The sequence below is a fragment of the Saccopteryx leptura genome, chromosome 4 (genome assembly GCF_036850995.1).
Source record: "Saccopteryx leptura isolate mSacLep1 chromosome 4, mSacLep1_pri_phased_curated, whole genome shotgun sequence".
NCBI lineage: Eukaryota > Metazoa > Chordata > Mammalia > Chiroptera > Emballonuridae > Saccopteryx > Saccopteryx leptura.
The window spans coordinates 212,110,205-212,130,079 of NC_089506.1; the positions used below are offsets into that span (position 1 = coordinate 212,110,205).

The window sequence follows — 19,875 nt, forward strand, 5'->3', positions numbered from 1 at the left end:
TATTGAGAATTAAGTGTCAACTTACATCTAACTCAAATCATTTAAGTATCTTCACTTAGAGCAAGCATGCCCCAGATCTCCCACTCCTACGTCACCCCTTTTCCTTGGGAGTCACTTTGTTGGCCCTCCTTTCCCCGGGTACCTGCCCTTCTTGGTCTTGCCCAAGCTGAACATGTCATGAGGTCCTGTTTAGGACTCCGTGGGGTGGTCTGTGTCCTCTGATCTCCATCTTTGAGATCCAGGAGTTTGGGGGCCTCGAGCTCTGCGAGGCTTTCAGGCATGTCCAGGTCACCCCTGCTCCTGCGGCGCTGTGATGCCGAACACACAGGGGCTGCTGGGTGGAGTGTTGCCACCTCTGTCTCGGCCCAGCTCCCCCTTCGGAACGGAAAAGGAGAATGAAGGCTCCCACAAACCACCCAGGTTGGGCCGGCTCAGCCCGTCCTGGGTGCCCTTCTTGCTCCCCAGAGCCGAACTCAGTTCTGTGCCCGGGAATGGGGAAGGGGCACCCTGACACCCTCAGCTGCCCAGCCCACACTCATCCGCAGAGGTATCATTTCCACCTCTTAGCTGTCTCTTTTCTTACAGCTTGAGAGGAAACGCCATTGGGGTAGCTGGTGCCAAAGCCCTGGCAAATGCCCTGAAGGTCAACTCAAGCCTCCGAAGACTCAAGTGAGTGGTTGTTGAGCCCTATCTGCACCCAGAACACACTTCTTCGCTGGAGCCGGAACCTCCCCCCTGGGAGAAGATGCTTTTGATTTCTTCTGTAGCTGCTTCCTTTTGAATAGAAAAAGTTCAGATTATTCTGGTTACTATAGTCTATATATGGTGGATGGGCTTGTTCATTCTGCCTAGCTTAAGTCAGAGGTAAATCACTTAACATCTACATTTTTTGGTCTATATCCTCCCTGGCCCTTGGATGGGACACCCTGGCTCCCATCTGAGACTGCAGTGGGGGTTAAACGCCACCGCGCTGTTGCTATGGCACTTGTGGACAAATCAGCTCCAGAACTGCCCCCCGCCCCAACAGAATGCAGTGCTGCTACCTGGGATGTATTCTTCTGTCCTGAATGGCTCACTGTGGTGTCTCCATCTTTTCTCTGCCTAGTCTTCAAGAGAATTCCTTGGGGATGGATGGGGTGATATGCATTGCCACCGCACTGTCTGGAAACCACAGGATCCAGCATATCAAGTGAGTGGGTCTCAGCAGGACCTGCCCATTCCTGTCATTCTCTCTCACCCTTAGAACTGCTCCCAGGTCGGGCCCTACCTTTGGCCCAAGTCTCAGAGCCAGCCAACTCCCAGGCCCCTCCGCAGCTGTGGGGAAAACCTCGGTGTTAGAGTCATTCAAAGCCTTGTCCGTGGGAGGGGCCCCGGGAGCACAAAGGTTTCACCCAGAGCTCTGCATTCCCTGCAGTGAACCTCCTGCTCTTTACTACAGAGAGCCGGTAGGCCTCCAGTCCTTCACCAAGTTCTCAACTTGTCCCACTCCTTCTCTTCCAGTCTCCAGGGAAACCACATTGGCGAATCTGGTGCCAGGATGATCTCAGAGGCTATCAAGTCCAATGCTCCCTCGTGCACTGTTGAAATGTGAGCAAAGCAAGTTCCTGGTGGACTGGGAAAGTGGACGGGCAGAGACGCAGCTGGAAGCCTCCAAACAAAACGACCACTTTCCAGGGTGACTTCCTGTGATCTCACAATGACGGTGACCTGCACGCGAGCTAGTACCCTGCAAAGAGGTAGGAAAGATGCTGCCAGAGGTCACGAGCACCTCCCCTGGCCCAGGGTCTGTCTAGGCAGGGTGAGACAGACACTCCGGTATGGCACACAGAGGAGAGGGTCTTCCCCCAAGGGACCCAGGACTTAGGCCCTATGCTCGGCAAGTAAGAAGCTGGTCTGAGCTTATTCATACGTTGGGGTCTTCATGCATCTCCCCCCAACGTTTGTTTTATTACTTCCTTTTTCCACTCATCTGGTTAAAATCAATCCCCTTCCTCTGAAATGAGTAGCCATATTCCGGCCCATTTTGAGTATCAATGTGGCAATGTTGATAGAGAGGACCTCTCTTTTCCCAAGAAGAAAAGAAAGTTTTAGAAGTATGATCCTTAAAGATATGGAAAAAAAATGGAATTTTTTTGAAGAAAAATAAAGGCTTTAAAAAGAAGAAAAAGAAAGGCTTTATTTACAGAATTCTGGAGACAGAAATGAAAAAAAATTTTTTCCCAAGGTTTTCGCCATTCTTTTATCCATTACAAACTCTCTCAGAGGCGGATTATGTCTGGCACACTGTCAACAGCACAGTAAATGTCGATGCCTTAATGTATTTCATACTGGGCTTCCAAAGCACTACTCTGGCTACAGCTTCCCCCGGAAGGCGAGCCACGCTGAGCTTCTGTGTGGCATAAATTCCCTCCGATGTCTGTGTTGAAAGGGTTAAGATCCCAAATGGATACCAAATAAGCAAGGAAGATGCTTATAAAGATTATAAATTATCATTTCAAAATTTGAACAGGAAGCACTGTTGTTCCAGATGTTTCTTTAAAAATGTGTATTCAGGCAAGACTCATCACGGGTCACTAAAACCATGGATGAAAGCCAATTGAGGAAGAAGATATCCACAGTCTCAAAATTATCACCCCACTAAGGGTACTTAGAAGGTATCTTACAGAAACCTTATAAATGTTGTCTTAACAAAGTGATTAAACTTAATGTCACCAATAGTGGGACAGATGGACATGAGACCCAGACGTGAGGCACTGAGAAGGACATATCACTGATGTCGTTTCCTTGCCAAAAAAGGTTTACCTGAATCTAATCATGAAGAAAACTGAGGGGCATTCTGTAAAAAACAAAAACAAAAACTAGACTGACCTCTTCAAAAATGTGAATGTCATGAAAAATAAAAAAGGCTGGGGACTGTTTTAAACTGAAGGAAATTAAAGAGACATAACTTAATGCAAGATTTTCGACTGGATCCAAGACTGGAGGGAATAAAATCAGCCATAAAGCACATTATTTGGAAATTGATGACATTTGACCACGGGTCATACGTAGTATTTATTGGATTATTTTTTTAAAGATATTTTTGCTGGGTATCGTCCGTTTTTCTTTTGGTACTTTCAAGATGTTGCTATGTACAGTCTTCTGGTTTGCAGTATCTGGCTGAACTGAGAACTCCACAGAAGAAAAGCTGCAGTAGCTAAATCCTGAAGAAAGCTGTGCCATGCAGGAACCTGGCACTGGAGAAACCTGGGAGGTCAGGAGAGCGGAGAAAGTGTGCTCTCAGGGACTCCGAGAGCCCGCTACACTAGAATTGGAAGGAAAGCCCCTACTTTCTCCAGAGTCTCTCCAGCACCCTCTACTGACAAGTCTAACATCTTGCTGGCTGACAAAGGAGAGATTACAAACGATAGCACCATTACAACAGAGCAGGCCAAAAGGTGGATTTGGAGCAGAGACAATAAACTAATAAATCAGCACAGTGAAATCTGTCTTTTTTTTTTTTCAGGGGAGCAGTTTCTATTGCTATGTCTTCTGGATCAGTAATTTTTTTTATGCAGTGTCTGATCTGCTCTTAATGCCAGTTTGTATGGTTTCATCTCATTCTTTTTACTCTCTAGTTTTGTTTGAGGCTTTCTTAATATTGTCCATTTCTTTAGATTTTCCATATCTCGCCTTAATATTACTCATGTTTTACGCTACCACCTGACTATATGAAATATAGTTATAACTGTTAAATGTCGTTTTCTACTAATTTTATTACCGATCATTTCTGGGTCATTTCTTGATTTTTTTCATTATACAGGTACCTGGTAATTTTTTTTTACAGTGAGAAAAAATTTTAATTGACTTTTAGGGAGAGAAAAGGAGAGGGGAGAGAAAGAGAGATCAATTTGTTGCTCCACTTATTTATTCTTCCATTAATTCTTGTCTGTGCCCTGACCAGGGATTAAACCTACAATCTTGGCGTATCAGGATGACACTCTAACCAACTGAGCTACCTGGCCAGGGCTACAGTGAAAATGTTTTATATTTAGGATTAGCCAGCTGGACTCGATTTAGATGATCTCAATTGTATTGGCAATATCCAAAGCAGCCTAGTCAGGAGCCAGTAGAACACATGCTTTCTTCTCTCCATCAGGCCTGATTAAGTTGATATTGGCCTCGTCAATACCACAGAGCTTCTTCACAGCTTGTTTGATCTGCTTCCTGTTGGCCTCACCGTCCACAATGAACCCAAGTGTACTGTAATCTGTCTTCTTCACGGCTGACGGGCAGTCGGGGAGCTGGAGGATGGCAGTGGTCGAGTGTGTTTCTCCCGGGGTGCTCTCCGAGGATTTCTCCCGGGTGCTCTCCGAGGATTTCTCCCGGGTGCTCTCCGAGGATATCCGGGCTGCCTTCAGAGCTGCAGTGTCCTCATGCCTTGTATTTTTTTACTGGACACCAGACATTGGGAATTTTCTTTCTGGATGCTATTTTTATATTCCTTAAAATACTCTTGAGCTTTATTCTGGAACAGAATTACTTAGAAATACTTGGATAAATACTTGATTTTAAGCTTCGTTAGCCAGGATCAGCCATCCTTTATTCTAAGGTTATTTTGGCCCATCTTCTGAGAAAATGCCTCAGTGCTCTGGGCCCAAGTCCAGAAAACAGTTTTGGGCATATTTACAATAGACACTATAGAAATCCAGGTGTAGGCTCTGGCAGGTTGGCTCAGTGGTAGAGCATTGGCCTGGTGTACAGGAGTCCCGGGTTTGATTCCCAGCCAGGGCACACAGGAGAAGCGCCCATCTGCTTCTCTCCTCTTCCCCCTCTCCTTCCTCTCTGTCTCTCTCTTCCCCTCCCACAGCCAAGGCTCCATTGGAGCAAAGTTGGCCCGGGTGCTGAGGATGGTTCCATGGCCTCTGCCTCAGGTGCTAGAATGGCTCCAGTTGCAACAGAGCAATGCTTCAGATGGGCAGAGCATCGCCCCTAGTGGGCTTGCTGGGTGGATCCCAATCAGGCATATGCGGGAGCCTGTCTCTCTGAACTTAAAAAAAAAAAAAAAAGATACAGTGACTCTTTTGCATCTGAGAGGCCATGGCGTCTGAGGTGGTTAGCAAGGCCCCCAAACACACCTATTTCTCATTTAGCTTACTGTTTCAGACATGACACATCTCAACTTACTGATGAATTGAGTGTTGAATGTTTTACAAAAGGGGTAATCTCATACATAAAATTTAGGAAAAGATAGAAATAACTGTCACATGGTGTCCTAAAGTTTACACGTACCATATTAACCTGTGAACTTCCTTCAAGTAAGTATTAGTTATCGGTGCAAATAAAATAATTATACTCTCAAGTAAAAATTATTTAATAATATAAAAATATGGAAGTACACTTAAGAAAAGTAACTTCAGAAGTCTTGACTCTATAATTGAAAAACAAATAAAAACTGTTTTGTGCTTTCAAAAAAAGACAAACAAAAAACACCACCTGTCACTTCTCTTCACAATGGAAAATTCTAGTGTTACTCCATTTGAATCCATTCTGGTTTATTTTTTAAGTCAGAAACGCAAATCTGTACTGACACTTTTTCTTAAGTTGCTTTCCTAAGAAGGAATGTTACCGTCTGAGAGAAAATGGATTATTTATCACCTGGAGCACCCTCTGTTGCCTGATTTCCAAAGCTTACTTCCATTCAGAAAATTTCAGTAAAATACAGTTAAAGCTTGGTATTGTGAGCATGCAGAAGAAAAAAAAGACTAAAAAATGAAATAAAGGCTAGAATTAAAAGCCTTTAAATTGTATTGTACAAGTGATTAATAGTCCGATACTAATTTGTAAAATGAGTCCTTGTACGCAGTTCCAGCCCCAGATTTGTCCTACTGACTCTTAGATGATATATGTGACAATAATCAAAACTTATACAGAAACTTAGTGTATTTCTCCTTGAGTTCTTGTCCTATGGATGTGAATCACTAGGAATACACGCATTTCCCAAGTTTCAGGAGATAAATAAGGCCGGAACAAATCATCTTTGGGGTGTGTTCAGGTTCTTGTTTAAGCTTCACGGAGTAACACATAGGAAGCAGAAGCAAAAACAGGTCATACCTTCATGAACAGTGAGTCCAGATGGTTTAGTGGACCAAGCATGCTTCCTTTCTAACCTTCTAAATTACCATTTACCTACAGTCTGAGGGTTTTCATCTGCACGGGTGCCTTGGTCAGAAGGTCAGAAGTCATTCACTGTCCTCCAGAGGGTTTTCATCTGCACGGGTGCCTTGGTCAGAAGGTCAGAAGTCATTGTCACTGTCCTCCAGGGGCTCAGGTTTCCGGACCCTTCGACTGGGTCTGGCTGGAGAGAGAGCAATGCTCTCATCTTCCAAATCGTCGTCTTCTTCATCATCTTCCAGGTCAATCTCACTGTCCTCGGAGTCTTCCTATGGGAAAAAGACAGCAAATACAATTGAGGGTCTCATCTCATTCCTGACACCGTGTCGGCAAGACCCTGCCTCACTATTTTACTAGTAGTTCAAAAACTAGCAACAGAGTAGCAGTCAGGCTGTGGCGACATAAAAATGGACCTACATCTAGATATTGCTGGCTGGCATATAGAGATCAATGTATCTTCTAACGGGTAACCTTCAAATACGAACATGCCATCAAGATTGGAGCCGTAGGGCTGGCCTCCCACTGATGTCTCGGGAACGCCAGACCTGCCCGAGGCTCATGGATGCTGCTTTGCTCCTGGTGGCCCAGAGCCACCGATGCGTAGCAAGGAGAGAGGGGGCTTGGAGAGAGGAGGAGAGCTTATTTTGTTTTTTGATAAATAGGGGATGGAAAGCCACACAGGAAACAGGTGTAAAGAGCAAAATAAAAGAAACACTCTCCATCATCTAGATCTAGGGTGACCAGCCAGGTTTTAAAACGGCAGGTCCTGTATCCCAAGTAAACCAGGTTCACTGGTCACTCTACCTAAACAATAAAACCTCAAAATTTAATCCTCCCTTCCTCTCCAGCTCCTCTGCCGTTTCTCTCTTCCCCTTACAACAAAACTCCTTGAGTGAGTTTTGAACTCACCGGCCCGACTTGTTCCCACCTCACCGCACACTCCAGGTGGGCTCTCACCTACCAATACCCCCAAACGGCTCTTGTCAGACTGACATGTTCAGTGAGTGCAAATCCAACGGGTAATTCTCCATCTTCCTGCTGGACCTACGGCTCCTCCTTCCCTGACACACACTCTCCTGCCCTCCAGGGCATCCTTGTCCCCGGGTTCTCACCTCACCTCACCTCACTCCTGTGCCTTGTCTCATCTGCCCAACCCTCTTCATCTCTCCGACCTCCACAATGTGGGCTTGGGGTGGAGCCTTAGGCCTCCTCTCCTCTCCTCTCCTCTCCCCCCAAGTAATCACATGTATCCTTGTGCTTCCGGGTCACCTAGATAGGGATGTCTCCCCCAATCTCTAGCCCAGACATTATTTTGACCTCTAGACTTGAATTTCAACTGAGCACCAGCATATGCACATCTAGCAGGCAAGTCACACGTAGAACGTCCAAAATCCAAACTCTCCATCTGCTCTCCAAGGCCCTTCCTCAGATCCGCCCCAGCTCAGGAGACGAAAACGGTCCTTTTGGCTGATTATGCCACAAGCAAGGCACCCTTCATTTTCTCTAACATCCTGTGTCCAGGTTAGCTTAGGAGCATGTTCAGAATCTCCCACCTCCACTGCTCCCACCAAGGCTACGCCACCGCCACCATCGCCTTGGAGCTGACTGCGCAAATGCCTCCTCGCTGGGCTCTCTCTTTTTTTTTTTTTTAATTTTTTTAAAAATTCATTTTTAGAGAGGAGAGACAGAGGGAGAGAGAGAGACAGAGAGAGAGAAGGGGGGAGGAGCTGGAAGCATCAACTCCCATATGTGCCTTGACCAGGCAAGCCCAGGGTTTCAAACCGGTGACCTCAGCATTCCAGGTTGACACTTTATCCACTGCGCCACCACAGGTCAGGCTCGCTGGGCTCTCTTAAATGTGCGTCAGCTCTTGCACCCCGGGCTCAGGATTCTCCAGCACCTTCCCATTGTACTAAGAGAAAATGCCAAGTCCTTGTCACCTGCTGCAAAGCTCTGCACGGTCCCTACTGCCTCTCCTGCTGCTCCTGTCCCCAGTTCATTCCATTCCAGCCATGCTATCACCTCTGGTCCTCGAATGCAGAAACCACACTTCCTGTCACCAGAGTGCTGCTCCCTACCTCCCTAGCACCATGTCCCTCCTTCCATTCAGGCTTCTGCCCAATCATCACCTTATCAGAGGTCTTCCCTGAACAATCAAAAGGCATTCCTCATCCTTGTCACTCTGTTCCTGAGCCTACTTTATTTTTCTTACTACCATGAGCCCTGACGGAGCTGCCTCACTGCTACTGGACTATAAACTCCATAAAGGCAGGGACCGTGTTCTATTCACCGCTGTGCTCCCCACAATCCACAGCAGTGCCAGGCAGGTACAGGCACTCAAACAACATCTGCCAGTGACTGAGTGAACACACGGAGGATGGACTCCCACCCCTCAAGGGTGGTGCGTGAAAACAGCCTCCCTAAAATAAACAAGCACAACAGGCACGAAGGAGACTTGAGCTACAATCGTGCATTTGCTCTGAAAAGTAGAAAGCTGTACAAATGATCAAGCAAATCCTGAGAAAAGAGGCCAGCCAGTGCTCTCCAGGCGTCACCAGGCGTCCCCGGGGGCCGTGCCAGACTCTCCTGACTTCTGTGTTGAATAAGACGATGAATTGAAGCTGTTGAACCATCCATCCCCTACCTTGTTAAATTTGTGGTGGATTCTCTGCTTCTCTAAAGACATTTTCTGTGTGTTTAAGGCTGCCTTCTCTGTGCATCTTGCCCAGCACACCTGAGTGACCTCTTCCTCCTGTGAATTTCTGACAGTACACACTGCTGGTACTAAATAAACGGACCTTTTGTACAAGAACATTAAGGCCCACGCTCCCTCTCTGTGTAGCCACTAGTGCCACACGGTAGACACTCGTGACATTCAACCTGATGGGGAGCTCTGTGATTGGTGTCAGTCTTGTCCCCCTCTGCCTCCTGGGACTCACAATGCTGCCAGGGACCACAACGAAGGAGGCAGGCCCGGAGTGATGGATGAAGAGGCTGAGAGCTGGAGCCAGCAGGGCCCCTTGTGTCCCCACTCCGTTTACTTTCCAGTCATTATGCACTTAATGATGGTCAGCCTCCCCAGGCTGTGGTCTTGGGAGCACCTCCTTTCACGTTCCCGCTCACGATGGAGCCGAAGCGAGGGCCGGTCCTCACCCCAGCCCGCAGCACCCCTTCCTTTCCCGGCCAGGGTTCAAGGGCCAGGCGACTCCCCAGCCACAGCCCTCCTTGTCTCTGGGCTCAGTGCTCACTCTTCCCCCTTGGCACAGGCATCTTTAGGAAACTTCACCGTTCCGTGGGACCCGCTCTGAGGGCTTGCTCCCAGGAGACAGGCATGGCGCCTGGGGAAGGCTCTCCGCTGGCCCGGAGCCAGCACACAGCACACTCACAAACGGGGGAGGTGAAAAGAAAACCAACCCGCTTCTTGGAGCTGGAAGTCTTGCATTTACCTAACAGAGCTGGTGTTCCTGCCATCTTTGGAAAGTGAGAATAGACAGACCATGAGAAGGGAAAAAAAGGTAGGGCAAGCAGATTCATTTGAAAGAAAAGAAATAAGCCATCAACAAGCAGAAAGGAGAGTTCAGCTCCTTGGACGGCTACACTCGGCCACAAACCGAGTGATGAGGCAGGTGGAGAAGCTGCGACCCGAGCCGGGCTGCGCAGACGTGCTTAGCTCCTGGCTAATCCCCCCGAGGCCAGCCTTGGACCAAGCAGAACACCGCTGCTAACGGGGCGGGCAGGACTCACGTCGTCGTCCAAGTTTCCATCTTGCATTGTGCCCACGACGCGTTTGCTAGGTCTTCCTGGGGAGAACAAAAGCATGAAGAAATGCAAAAAGTAAGGCAGGAAACGGCATTCAAGATTGGTTTCCCTTTAGAAAACTGGGAAAAGTATAAAAGTTTACTCAAGTAGCATCCAACTAATCAGACCTGTCGACAAATGGGAATAAGTGTTCTGCATTTCCACAATGGAACAAGGCAACAGGCAGTGAAATGTAAGCACGAATCAGAAATCAGAAAGCGAAGATGTATCCTGTGAACCCCATTGTTAGTGTGCACACAGAACAGGTCTGCTGTGTGTGGAAGAAAGAATACACTTTCCCTTTATGGACTCGGGTCACCTGTACCTGCATCTGTGTCTGAGTTTCAAACAGAAAAAAGTTTAAGTATCACAAGAGTTCATCTTTCAAAATATCATCATATCTAAATGATTCTCCATTCCTCCTCTAAAAGTTGATGTTGTTTAGATGTGACTTCTACAGAAACTCAGGAAGCGTCCTTCACTGGGTAGAGACAGAGCACCTGAAGGCTGAGAAGCACCCATGGCCCCAGGTCCCGGCCTCGGGAGAGAGGCAGTAAGGGCCGCTCAGAGAGGCGCTTACTCAGGACAGGCCTGGATGTGACGTCTCAGAGCGAGTTATGGAAACTTTCCTTGGGTCAGAAAAAGTGCAGATCTTGTGCTGTTTCATGTCTGTAGTGAGTGGTCAGCAGTCGAATTTAGGGGCACCAGTGCCATTCCAATGAACTAATCATATGACTTTTTAGAGCCTGGACATCCATATGTAGAATGAGAGTCATAACCTCTAACCCAGGGATCCCCAAACTACAGCCCGCGGGCCACATGCGGCCCCCTGAGGCCATTTATCCGGCCCCCACCGCACTTCTGGAAGGGCACCTCTTTCATTGGTGGTCAGTGAGAGGAGCATAGTTCCCACTGAAATATTGGTCAGTTTGTTGATTTAAATTTACTTTTATTTTAAATATTGTATTTGTTCCCGTTTTGTTTTTTTACTTTAAAATAAGATATGTGCAGCGTGCATAGGAATTTGTTCATAGTTTTTTTTATAGTCCAGCCCTCCAACGGTCTGAGGGACAGTGAACTGGCCCCCTGTGTAAAAAGTTTGGGGACCCCTGCTCTAACCTCTACTGATGTCATGAAGCTGTTAAAAAATAAAAGGAAGAAAAAGGATATCAGAGCATCTAATTATCCCATGTAAAAAGCAAAATTTAATAAATAAATACAGCTGGACCTAGAATAAGAGAAAGCAGTTAACAACAAAAGTTAACGGGAAATGATGAAAGAAAGATGATTTAACCACTTAAATTTATTATGTATATAAAAATGAAACTGAGCTGAAAAAATTAAGTGGTAGGTAAGAAATGTTTTTAAAGACAAGTATAGAGCAACTTAGTGCTATCTATCAGACTTTACATAACCTTTGACCTAAGAATTCCACTTTTAATAATACAGCCTAACGACACACCTGCTGATATGCAGAAAAGTGCATCATCTACAAAGAAAAGAGCAGAAGTAACATAAGTATCTACCATTATGGGAATGCCCAAGGAAATTACAGGTATAGCCATACTATGGAATACTATACAACTATCAAAAAGAAGCAAGCAGATCTATATTTTACTGACTTGGAAACAGTTAAACATATTTAAAATATTTTTTAAAAAGCAGATTGCAGAACCATACACAGTCTGGTCACATTCAGGTTAACAAACACTTTAGGTGATCCTGGTGTCCATGTTTGAGTATGTGTGAGTAAAGGCAATTTGGAAAGACACACCCTTTGGCCACTGGCCATGACCTAAGGTGGGGAGTGGGACATGAGGAAGACCCCAAAACCAGATTTGCTCCACATATTTCATTGCTTAAATCTGTTGCAATGAGAAAGTATCAATTAGAATAACACTTTTAAAAGGCAGAGAAGTCAGCCCTGGCTGGATGGCTCAGCGGTAGAGTGTTGGCCTGGCCTTTGGAAATTACAGGTTCAATTCCCAGCCAGGGCACACAGGAGAAGCGCCCATCTGCTTCTCCACCCTTCCCCCTCTCCTTCCTCTAGCTCTCTCTCTTCCCCTCCCGCAGCCAAGGCTCTGAGGATGGCTCCGCAGCCTCCGCGTGGCAACCAAGCAGTGCCCCAGATGGGCAGAGCATCGCTCCCTGGTAGGCGTGCCGGGTGGATCCTGGTCAGGCGCATGAGGGAGTCTGTCTCTCTGCCTCCCCACTTCTCACTTCAGGAAAATAAAAAATAAAAAAATTTTAAAAATAAAAGGCAGAGAAGCTTGGGTAAGTCCTTTTTTGTACATTAATTCTCTGACCATAAGGTATGTAACTACACTGAGCAGTTTGGACTCAAAAAGGGCAAAATATAGTGCAGCGGCAGAGGCAGTGTGTTCCTGTGACCTCTGTGAGAAACACCAGACCTCAGATAAGAACCGACCGTTCTTGGGACCACAGGTAAGAGCACTAGTGACGAGGATGACCCCCGAGCAGCTCCGAGCCGCATCCTGATAAACAGGGCAGGATAAACCCTGGAGCAGGGCCACTTCACAGTGTGCTCTGGGCCTTGATACCGAGGAGCCCTGACCCGGGCCTGGCCGTGGTCAGGCCGGGGAGGAGGGCGAGTGAAAGGGGCCGTGGTACCTTGCATGAGCACCTCTATGGCTGTCCGCAGCTTGGACAGCCGTCTCTCTTCCAGTTCACTGTCAGATTCACCATCCTCCTGGATGTCAATGTCTGAGTCATCATTACCTGGCAGGAACACAAGTAAGCAAAAACAAAACAGAACAGAACAACTAAAAACCGGCTGTGTGCGGAGGGTCCACCATTACTTCCCGAACAGTCTGTCCAGCAAGGCGCTCGTACAGGATCTGCACCTCTCAGCCTTTCCCTTGATGCGTTCGAGTTTATGGGCCTCTCGGGATTTGCCGGTACTTAGCAAAGAGTGAGTGCAGACAATAGGTCGTTTTTTCTAAAAAACAATTTCTCTGGGGCAGGGGGAACACACAATATGGAGTACAGAAGCTGTGTTGTAGAATTGTTCACTGAAACCTATATGATCTTGTTAATCAGTGTCACCCCAATAAATTCAATTTTAAAAATTGCCAAAAATGTAGTGGCTGACAAAGGTAACTAACCTTTAAAAGGTTATTTTATGACTCATTGACTTGAGTTGGGTTTATAAGAATGAGTTCTTGATTAAACTGTAAGGAAGTAAAAAAAAAATTGTCGAAATACTTAATATCCTTTAGAATAATTGATTTTCACTCTGTATCTCTTCATGCTGTAATGAATACCACACTTGAATCTCCTTTGTAAATATTTACTTGTTCTAATAAAAGAAATTAAAAAAAAACTTTCCAAGGCTAGAAAAAAGTGGGTCAAAGATACGAGATAGAAACACTATTCCAGCACGTGAGACGGGACAAGGAACAATCGAACAGCCAGTTGTCAGGGCAGCTGGGAGTTCTTGTTAGTTGGAGGGAAAAAAACATTTTCTGTTCAGTCTTAGGCAGTGTTAGCAGAACTCAAGCTCCTTGAAGATAACAAAGATGGAGAATGCCCCACCGCAAAGGTCAGTGACTGCACGGAAACAAGACTGCAGGTGAGGGGACCAGGCTACGAAGGGCCTGACAGGGCCGGCCAGAGAAGGGTGGGAACTGGGGACTGCGCTGAGGGCTGCTGCTCAAGAGCTCCTTTACTGGAGAAAATTCCATTTTAAGGATGTATAAAGAAAGGTCATTCTCAATTCCATCGCCTTTTTCATTAATTTCTTAAATACTCTCCTGGAGTTCTGAGCAGGCTGAGTGTGTCCTAATGGAAACCCACGGAGCCAGAGCTTCCACGGCGGGAGGAAAGCTCAGTGCCCAGCCCCGGATGACTGGGTTAAGGATGGAACTGGAGGAGTGTGCAGTTGCTCTGATCACTGACTCCTAAGTCAGTCTGGAAGGATAGCAAGTATTCACCGAGAAAGGCTTTGATCTAGGAGGGTGATGGGATGGCAGCTGTGTCCAGCTGGGCACCGAGGAAAGCTTCCTGCTTTCCTTGGCCATGGAGAGAAGAGCTGTGTCCACAGCACAGAGGGGCAGACCTGGCAGCCGGAGGGTCAGGAAGAGCATCCTCCAAGACTCCAACACAATCACTCTGAAAACCACCACCTTACAAAAGCCCTTACAGAGAGTATAGTTAAATACTGACATGAATTAATGACTACAAAACAAAATCACTGTTCAGCTTAGTTCACTTTTTTCTTCACCCAGAAAAATTGTGACATTAAATCCGTAACCAATGCAACACATATCAATGGTATCATGAATTCTAAAACAGCATTAAAACAGAGATTTCAGGTTCAACATGATCTCTTCTGACAACTCAAAGCAATACACTGAAGATTAAGCAGGTAAACCAAAGCTAATGCATGGTGACACTGAAATCGCTGAGTTTTCAGTAACATGTTAAAATTAAGTAAAGCAGACAGTGGTGCTGGTATAATTCAACAAAAAAGAATAGTCTTTCCAACAAATGGTGCTGGGACAAGTGGAGAGACAAATGCAAAAGAATGAAATTGGCGCCTTACTTCACAGTATATACAAAAATTAACTCAAAATGGATCAGAGTCCTAACTGTAAGAGTTAAAACTATAAAACTCCTAGAAGAAAACATACGAATCATCCTTGGTAACTCTGAATTAGGCAGGGTTTTTACTTAGATATAACACTAAAAGCACAAGTAACAACAACAAAATTGATAAACTGGACTTAATTAAAACTTTGTACAGCCTGGCCTGTGGTGGCACAGTGGATAAAGCGTCGACCTGGAGTGCTGATGTTGCTAGTTCAAGACCCCGGGCCTGCCCGATCAAAGCACATACAAAAGCAGCTACTCCGAGTTGACGCTTCCTGCTTCTCCCCTCACACTCCTCTAAAATCAATAAATAAAATCTTTAAAAAAAGAGGAAGGAAGGAAAGGAGGGAAAGAGGAAGGGAGGGAGGGAGGAAAAGAGGAAGGGAGGGAGGGAGGAAAAGAGGGAGGGGGGAGGGAGGGAGGGAGGGAGACAGACAGACAGGTCATCTTAAGAACATTAGGATGAGTAAAAATGAGAATGGTCCTTTATAAATATTTTCTTAACTCCTTTGTCCACTTGAAGCTAATTAAGTGCTATTCTTCATTAAGTTGGTTTAAACTGGAAATATTTCTAAAAAAATTAAATCACACATTCTTCTAAGAATTTTTGTCCTTCAAGAGATCCCAAACCTATGGATTGCTAATGAAAGTCTGAGGTCAGAAGAACAGGGCAAAATGAGAAAGGTCTTAATGTGTGGGCCTGGGGCAGAACTGGATGCAGCCAACCAACCAGAGCTCTACCTGTGCCAAGCCTCCCAGGAGGAGATAAACCCCACACACGACTTACTGTGGCTTCGGGCTCTCCTGGCTGACCTGGAATCATAAAGGTGAGGGGCTGCTTTGGCTAGAGAGGCCCTTGGAATTTCCTAACTTACCCTAGGAGGATTTCCCAGCAGGCCCTACTCTCCTTCCAGAGTTTCCTGAGATTCAGGAGAGGCACAGAGCAAGTACAAAAGGAGAAAGGTACAAAGGGAAAAGGCAGAGAGCGAGCGAGCATGCCTGATGTCCCAGGAATACCACATCTGAAGCTCTGGAAAAGATGTCACCATGAAAGAAGAGCCGGAAGAGAAGTAACTCTATGAGACAAAGCCATGAATTCAGCAGGAAGAGCGTGTGCTGCTATAGCTCCTGAGGCTGACTTGACACATTGGAGACTAACCAGTGTGCTAACCAGTCATGGAGAACATCCCTTCCCAGAATCTAGGTCTTATACAAAGGTAGTGACCGCTCTGCTGCATACGGGTGGGGGTGGGGGACCTGTCTTTAGGCAAGCGACCTGCTCACCGGCACTGTATTATGATGCTTGTTTTCCACCAACCTGACCTAAAAGGAACTTACAGACCTCCACGACAAAGTTTTCTTTCATAATTATGTATTACATATAATTCAAACTATCTTTTAAATAGAGAACAGTATTTTAGTTGGTATGAAAACCAAATGTGCTTTAAATGCTATGTAGTTTAAACCACTCTCTTGAGTTTTGACAAAATTAAAATAGTACCTGATATAAAAGTTGTGAGAAAACTGCCTTTTGAAAATAAAATATACATATAAATATTTTAAATTACACTTTGATTGATTTTAGTGTGAGAAGAAGGGAGAGAGAGGGAGGGAGGGGAAAGAGAGAGAGAGGAAGGGGGAAAAGAGAGGAAGAGAGAGGAAGAGAGAGGGAAAGAGAGGGAGAGAGAGGGAGGGAGGGGGGAGAGGGAGACAGGAACAGTGATCTGTTCCTGTATGTGCCCTGACTGGGATTGAACCAGCAACCTCTGTGCTTTGGGACAATGCTCTAACCAACAGAGCTATCCAGCCTGGGCTACATATAAATTTTTCAATGCTAAAAATATTATTCCAGAACAAACACATCTACTTTGAAAATACAGACTTACTCGCACTCTTGAGCAGTCGCTTTTCTTCTTCCTTCAGCTTGTTCTGCATCAGATGGAGAGTATTTTCAGCTTCCTATGGTACAGGAAAAATAAGACACGGAAGAGATGACCCTTTTCTGTTTCTGGTTTGTCTTTTGAGAGCACACTTATTATCGCTGGGGACAGTGAAATAAGGAAGGACTTAGGCTAGAAGAAACAACCGGGGAGAGACTAGGCGGGGCTGCCACTGGCTCACTGGAGAGTCAAAAAGGGGCCCTGGAGACAGGCTGAGGGGGTGAGCCCAGGACAAGCTGCCACTGCCCACTGCTCCCCTGGTTGAGTTTAGGAGATGCATGCCTGAGAGGGAAGAAAAGTGTGGGTGTGCTCCCAGGAGGGAGAGTTCATGACCCTTTTCTGGACACTTTATTATTCTTTACCATTTGAGTAAGTACTGCTAAGTTTGTGATATAGAACCAGAAAAAAATCTAAACTAAAAGAAGGTGGGTGAAGAATACTAACATTGCGCCCTGGCCGGTTGGCTCAGTAGTAGAGCGTCGGTCTGGCGTGCAGAAGTCCTGGGTTCGATTTCCCGCCAGGGCCCACAGGAGAAGCGCCCGTCTGCTTCTCCACCCCTCCCCCTCTCCTTCCTCTCTATCTCTCTCTTCCCTTCCCGCAGCTGAGACTCCATTGGAGCAAAGATGGCCCGGGTGCTGGGGATGGCTCCTTGGTCTCTGCCCCAGGCGCTAGAGTGGCTCTGGTCGCAACAGAGCGACGCCCCGGAGGGGCAGAGCATCGTCCCTGGTGGGCGTGCCGGGTGGATCCCGGTCGAGCGCATACAGGAGTCTGTCTGACTGTCTCTCCCTGTTTCCAGCTTCAGAAAAATACAAAAAAAAAAAAAAAATACTAACATTGCCTGAGATATTACTACAGTTGGGAAATTGACACTCTTTCTCTATAATCACCCAGCAACCCTATGGAAAGGGAGGCTTCCAGAAGGGACACAACTGACCTAGGATGGGCCTGAATGGGCCCAAACCCATGCTCCTCCCCATACACCTCAATGACTCTGAACAAACTAAATGACACAATGAAATACCCATCGTGTATGCCTACACCGATGAATCAACTGCGAGTACTACAAGCCTCTTGCTCTGAAAAGAATAAAGCGCCCTGGCCAGTTGGCTCAGCGGTAGAGTGTTGGCCTGGCGTGCGGGGGACCCGGGTTCGATTCCCGGCCAGGGCACATAGGAGAAGCGCCCATTTGCTTCTCCACCCCCCCCTCCTTCCTCTCTGTCTCTCTCTTCCCCTCCCGCAGCCGAGGCTCCATTGGAGCAAAGATAGCCCGGGCACTGGGGATGGCTCCTTGGCCTCTGCCCCAGGCGCTAGAGTGGCTCTGGTCGTGGCAGAGCAACGCCCTGGAGGGGCAGAGCATTGCCCCCTGGTGGGCAGAGCTTCGCCCCTGGTGGGCGTGCCGGGTGGATCCCGGTCGGGTGCATGCGGGAGTCTGTCTGTCTCTCCCCGTTTCCAGCTTCAGAAAAATACATGAAAAAAAAAAAGAGAAAAGCACGAACCATTGTTTTTCTGCCCTGCACAACTCTAGCCCTGAAGAACGCTAACTGGTTGGACTGATAAAGATGGGAAAAGAAAGAAATACTAGTTTTAATTCCTAAAACACATTTTTTTTAAATTAATATTTCAGTTAGGTTACAAAATGTGGCCCTGATTATTCTCAAAACAGAGGATGAAAGACAAAATTAGCCTTTAAAAAATGTTTGTTGTTGACAGGAACATTAAAAAGAAAGCACTATGCTTCGGACACATTAGGAGGGACCAGGTATTAGCAGCACAGAGAGCAGGTGTGGCCACAGGAGATAAAGAGGGAAATGCTTGTTGAAGGAAGAACAGGCAGCCTGAGGCATGCTCTTCAGAATGGCGTCTGAACCCAGGGTGGCCCCACATAACAGCATCAAGTATCTAGTTTATTCTCACTGGCCCTTTATTGTTCATTCCCAGGCACCTAATGCTTAAAATGTCCTGGACTCTAGGCTCTCTCCAATGCCCTCAAAATGTGCCTGTCCTATATCCTGTTCCTCCAGGGCTTGCCTCTGACACAGAGTGTTGGCAACAGGGCCTTGTCAAGATAAATGTGTCTACATGAATGTGGTAGTCACTCACAGCCAACCCTCTTGGAGAGAAAACAGCTTCACCTAATTTAAATACCCAGGTTTGTAAGAAGGAAGAAGGCTAGCATAACCTTTATACCAAAAGCTGTCAGGGACAGTGTAAGAAAGGGAGATTGTAGACCAAGTTTACCATGAACATAGATCCAAATGACTATTCTTGGGTTAAACAGAAATACCTTAAGGGATAAGGGCAATTCAAAAAGTGAGTGCGATTTGGTCCAACTTCTTTTGCACCGAATTCTGTATTTATCAAGTCACACTGGTATTTGAACTATCCCTCCTAAATGGCCTCAAACACTGGCATGAAAGGAACCTATAAGCCGGTCAGGTTCTGGGTCACACGTATTTCCCAGAATAATCAATAAAATGCAATTCCTCTTTATAAAGCATTCTCCAATAAGCCAGTTTGGGTGATTCAATTTAAGGGCTTAAAAATCTTTAAGTGAACTGACCAAGCATGCTTTTAGACTCAAGACCAGTTACATAATTTGTGGGACTCAGTGCAAAATAAAAGGCACTTGCCCCAGCCCTGGCTGGCTGGCTCAGTGGACAGAGCATCGGCCTGGCATGTGGACATCCCAGGTTCAATCCTGGTCAGGGCACACAGGAGAAGTGTGCCTCTCTTCCTCTCCCTCTCCCCCTTCTCTCCCTCCTCCCCTCTCGCAGCCACTGGCTCTATTGGTTCGGGCGTCAGCCCTGGGTGCTGAGGAGAGCCTGGCTGGTCCAAGCAGTGGACTCAGGTTCTAAGGGTAGCCAGCTGATTCGAGCATCAGCCCAGATGGGGGTTGCTGTGTGGATCCTGGTCAGGGTGCATGTAGGAGTCTCCCTTAAAAAATAAAGAAAATAGGCCCTGGCCGGTTGGCTCAGCGGTAGAGCGTCGGCCTAGCGTGCGGAGGACCCAGGTTCGATTCCCAGCCAGGGCACACAGGAGAAGCGCCCATTTGCTTCTCCACCCCTCCGCCGCGCTTTCCTCTCTGTCTCTCTCTTCCCCTCCCGCAGCCAAGGCTCCATTGGAGCAAAGATGGCCCGGGCGCTGGGGATGGCTCTGTGGCCTCTGCCTCAGGCGCTAGAGTGGCTCTGGTCGCAACATGGCGACACCCAGGATGGGCAGAGCATCGCCCCCTGGTGGGCAGAGCGTCGCCCCTGGTGGGCGTGCCGGGTGGATCCCGGTCGGGCGCATGCGGGAGTCTGTCTGACTGTCTCTCCCTGTTTCCAGCTTCAGAAAAATGAAAAGAAAAAAAAAATAAATAAATAAAGAAAATAAA

At 46.8% G+C, this 19,875-nt stretch overlaps 3 protein-coding genes across 7 annotated transcripts in view; 2 read left to right on the forward strand and 1 right to left on the reverse strand.

Annotated features, from left to right (window-relative positions):
- NLRC3 (NLR family CARD domain containing 3) overlaps positions 1 to 5,166 on the forward strand; it is a 32,983-nt gene extending 27,817 nt beyond the window's left edge. For all 3 annotated transcript variants that reach the window (XM_066382700.1, XM_066382701.1, XM_066382702.1), the window contains exons 18-20: positions 586 to 669; positions 1,106 to 1,189; positions 1,501 to 5,166. In XM_066382700.1, coding sequence (XP_066238797.1) covers positions 586 to 669; positions 1,106 to 1,189; positions 1,501 to 1,591 — 259 coding nt within the window. In that variant the 3' untranslated portion in view covers positions 1,592 to 5,166. The remainder of the gene's footprint in view (positions 1 to 585; positions 670 to 1,105; positions 1,190 to 1,500) is intronic.
- TRAP1 (TNF receptor associated protein 1) overlaps positions 1 to 19,875 on the forward strand; it is a 197,228-nt gene that overhangs the window by 130,422 nt on the left and 46,931 nt on the right. The window lies entirely within an intron of this gene.
- Positions 5,351 to 19,875, reverse strand: part of CLUAP1 (clusterin associated protein 1) — a 41,428-nt gene continuing 26,903 nt past the window's right edge. For 2 of the 3 annotated variants that reach the window (XM_066382703.1, XM_066382705.1), the window contains 4 exons: positions 16,449 to 16,521; positions 12,583 to 12,690; positions 9,898 to 9,953; positions 5,356 to 6,422 (listed from right to left, as the gene is read on the reverse strand). In XM_066382703.1, the coding sequence (XP_066238800.1) occupies positions 6,276 to 6,422; positions 9,898 to 9,953; positions 12,583 to 12,690; positions 16,449 to 16,521 (384 nt within the window). In that variant the 3' untranslated portion in view covers positions 5,356 to 6,275. Of the gene's footprint in view, positions 6,423 to 9,897; positions 9,954 to 12,582; positions 12,691 to 16,448; positions 16,522 to 19,875 lie in introns of all 3 variants that reach the window. The other variant, XM_066382704.1, reaches the window with a different exon arrangement.